The 4,188-nt window shown below is 39.0% G+C and overlaps 1 protein-coding gene across 1 annotated transcript; it reads right to left on the reverse strand.

The window, feature by feature from the left end:
• Window positions 1-1,651: 1,651 nt before the first annotated feature.
• On the reverse strand, window positions 1,652-3,836 carry LOC119560951 (beta-ureidopropionase). The gene is made up of 4 exons (XM_037874690.1): window positions 3,644-3,836; window positions 2,660-2,922; window positions 1,971-2,590; window positions 1,652-1,895 (listed from the first exon to the last, which is right to left on the reverse strand). Exons 1-4 carry the CDS (start codon window positions 3,745-3,747, stop codon window positions 1,722-1,724), a joined length of 1,161 nt encoding a protein of 386 aa, XP_037730618.1. The 5' UTR covers window positions 3,748-3,836; the 3' UTR covers window positions 1,652-1,721.
• Between the last annotated feature and the right edge of the window lie 352 nt (window positions 3,837-4,188).

The following is a 4,188-nucleotide window of genomic DNA, read 5'->3' on the forward strand; positions in this document are numbered from 1 at the left end:
CTGTTTAATTAAAAGGTTGGGTTTAATTGAAATCGCTCCGATATCTGAGCTGTCACAATTGCCATCTGGCCCCCTGAGTGGGGGGAGAGGGATATGATTAGTGTAATTGCTGCAGGCTGACTTGAAAATTATTATCCGATATGTAGGGGATTATCTTTAAGGACCTTGGGCATGCCGACGGTTGGGAATTTATCTTGGCTTTAATCAATCAACTCGGGCACTGAATAAAATATAGTCGTCTGGCTGAAGATAACCTACGGCTATAAACGAGCAGCTCCCACATTTTATTGGCTATTCCCCGGTGCCCCAGTAAGGCTCTCGGAAAGGCCTCTGTCACTTTGGGTTTTATTTGGCTTTCCCCGGAAAACATATTTATTAGCAACATGTCGAATGGGTAATGCAATCGGGGCCTCAAATCAGTTTTCGCCCAAAGTGCGTGTGCGAAAGTGACTTTTCAATTTGAATAAACGAATGTGGCTGGGTAAATATTTGATTTATTTTCGGGTGACCTTTGTCAAATAGACACACACGAAATCCGACATTCCGGCCCACACCTCTCGTACAACGTAGGTCAAATTAATAAAATGGGTTAATGTTAAGGGTATTTAAGAATGACTTTAAGATAACATTCATGTTGTTAAAACCTTTTGTTCTTAAAACCTTTGTTTTATTGGACTGCAAATTATTTTTTTTATATTTTAGATATGCAGACTCCTTTAAAATTTCAAATTACTGTTTATAATAACAATAGCTTGCAGGTATTTTATCTTGGTGATACTTTTGTGACCTCTGCTATAGAAAATATTCGAAACTCGCACATTTGTCTCTTTGTATCTTTTTGACTTGGATGTCGCCCGAAATTCAATTTGCATATTTCCATCTCCGGCACTTGCTTGGTGCATAAAAGTTTATAATTTCCATTTGTGTTGCGCTGCCCGACAAGCAATTTTCGCTTTATAACTCCATTGCCACACAAGGTCAGGTCGAGATCGAGTGCAGAGAAACCAATTCAGAATTCAGAATAATCTGGCCAATTACGCCAACGCTCCGCAAGGTCAGGCGAGTCATTTTGGCAACGCACAAACGATTATTACTGCATTAGGAGTCGGCAAAGAAACGCACATGTGAGTCGCATGCAGATAAGCAAACGTAATAGAAACAGATTATATCCCATCCCCACCGGAACCCATCCCATCCCCATCCTTATACCACATCCTCGTCCCCGATTCCCCGGCCTCGGTTCCCATTCATCCGTAACATAATCGTAAAAGTCAAAGCTTAGCTCAATGCTAGATTGCAGCATTTTGTATGGGGGGAATTTTTAAAGCAGCCGTCGTGGAACGAGGTATAATAGAGATGCTCTCCAGATTCAAGGATGTGACTCTTAACAAGGGGATTTGACTTGAAGTTCTGGCAGATTAAATGTGCGTTCTGTCTTGGCTCTTTAAATTGAAGCCCAAAATAATGAGATCGTGGGCAACTATTTCAAATAAATGGAATTGATTCTTGACTCACAGAATTTAAATAAGAAGTTCAGCATAAATCGATAGTCAAGATAAAATACGACATTTTTTGAATGGGAATGATCGCAAATGTTCTATTGGTGACAGTATCATCAGATTAAATTAAATTTTTTTGACAAGTTCCCACAAACTTTTAAAAAGTGCTTATCTTTATTTATAGTTCAATTTTAAATGCCAAGTTGTGAGTTCAGTTCCTCATTATGTTTCCTTGATAACCTGCGGCTTGAAGTCGTGTTCCGAAGCCTTTTTAAAAGACTCCGCATAGAGAGGAATCCTCTGGGTCATACGGAAGCCCCAGAAGTCCTTAACCTGGCGACATAGGTTCAGATCGAGCTCAACGACCAGCAAGCCATCTTTGTCCCGCGACAAGCTCTTTAAGAAAAGTTTACAATTTTTTTAGGTATAATCAAGTGATGTTATCTTTATGTTTTCTGTGATTCGACTCACCGGTGTCCTTGAACCGTCAGGAGCAGCAATATATGAAGATCCGTAGAATGGTCCGAACTCCTTGTGGGCTTTATTACCATCTCCAGATGTATACTCGTTTGGGAACTGCTCAGTTCCTACGCGATTAATCGGAACTGTGAAGTAGCTATTGGCGATAGCAGCATTACGTGCCTCAATGCTCCACAGAGGCTCCGATAGTCGACCGATCGTAGCCGATGGATTGAAGACTATCTCCGCTCCATTAAGCCCGAACATCATCCAATTCTGGGGATGATGGCGTCCGTAGCAGATGTTTATGGCCAGCTTGCCGAACTCTGTCTCAAAGATCGGGTGTCCGGTATTGCCCTCCAAATAGTACGTAGATTCATTGAAATCTCCCACCCGGGGAATGTGGTTCTTCCGATGCTTGCCCAGGTAACGACCGCTATTCGAAATAACCACAGCCGTGTTCCAGATGGTCTCGCCGTGCTCTATATCCCGCTCTAGGATCGAATGGATGATGACCATGTTATAGGCCTTGGCCAGTTCAGCGAGCATCTTGGTAGTAGGACCATTTTCGGCTTCCTCGGCAAACTCGCACCAGGGAAATTTCTCTCGAGTGCAGAATGCAAATGGCATGGCTAGGGATAGTAAATAAGATAATCAGTTATTCCTATCATAAACTTAATATTGTTTCTTTTCGCACTTACTCCACGCCTCTTGGGTGCAAATAATATTGCATCCGGCTTCTGCTGCCGCCTTGATGATGGTCTTAACCTTATTCCAAATGGCTTCCCGTTGCGTTTCAATGGGAGCCGTAGTGGGTAGTACAATCGAGTTTTGGATAGCTCCAACCCTAACAATCCGACGCTTGCGAGTTTGTTCTTCTCGTGCCGTAAAACGATATCCCTTGATCTCAAATCCATTTTCCTGAGCGATAGCTGTTGCACTGGCTGGCAGCTCCAAAGTCTGGCTATATAAGGAATATGTTGTTTTTAATGATAATTTTAACAGTAAAATAATAAAACTAATTAAATTATTTATACACCACAGATAAATCGATTTTTTACTGCTAAACATTGTAGATTCTCTAATCTATTTTTGCTGTCCATGCGAAAACTTAAGTTCGCAAAGATAGACCTTTGTTGATCCTATAAAATGCTTTATGATTATCACCGTGTAGTTATGTCGTCAAACTGATCAGAGGCTTATCACTCTAATAAATAAATAAATATAAATTTGTACCATTTGTAGAAAGTAATTTAAGTCTCGGAAATTAATAATTAATTTTTTATCAAACTAACCAATTTTAAATGTTTTTGTTATTATTATAATGCGTTACACAAACATGCAATATACATTTATCCCCATTCTCACGTTTTGTTTGATTCATTGAACGTTTCACTCTCATCACCAGATGTTCAAACCAAAACATATATGAATGAGTGGTATACACATAGACAACGAAATACTTTGTATTAGTTCTATATTTAAATGCATTTAGATATAAACATTTTAAAGTAAACAAACGGAAAATTTAGGGACATTTTAATTTTGTATATGCCCCCTTGTGTTTGCCAAAAGATGAAGATTAAAATATTTTTAGAATAATCTCGAGATTTTTATGGGGACCTCACATGATGCTCTTACTTTGTCATTCATTCTTATCATAAATGCTATTCAGCTGTACTCACTCTTCTTCCACACCGTATAAAATTCGCTTCACCTCCTTCAGTTCATCAGCCGGTAAATGCTTTTCCAAGCATTCATTCAAGTTTTTTAGTTCAAATGCCGACATTTTCCTTAATTAACAGCAACAGAGAATTTCATTAAATGGATGGTTCAGAGTTAATTGATAGAACAGAACAACCTTCTGCAACCAGCGCACTTTATGGAATGATTCTATTCACGATCGTTTGCTCTTCTTATCGCTACTTCTCTCTCTCTCTCTCTCTAGAACGCGTTCTATCTTTCTGTACCTTTGAAATATTTTCTCTCAGATCTGCTCCCTAGTAAATACAAACAGATTGCAAAACATTTAAACACACCCATAAGCGTTTAAATAGCACACAAGATCATTTCTCGCTGAGAGTGATTACATGTACATTTAATATGATATGAACATTTGTTCGCTACAAGATCTAAAAATATCGAATGGTATAACTACACATGGAATTATACGAGAATGTGACATTATTTCTATAAACCGTTTCCCGCGTTTTTCTACTATTGAATTTTT

The sequence above is a fragment of the Drosophila subpulchrella genome, unplaced genomic scaffold (genome assembly GCF_014743375.2).
Source record: "Drosophila subpulchrella strain 33 F10 #4 breed RU33 unplaced genomic scaffold, RU_Dsub_v1.1 Primary Assembly Seq354, whole genome shotgun sequence".
Lineage (NCBI taxonomy): Eukaryota > Metazoa > Arthropoda > Insecta > Diptera > Drosophilidae > Drosophila > Drosophila subpulchrella.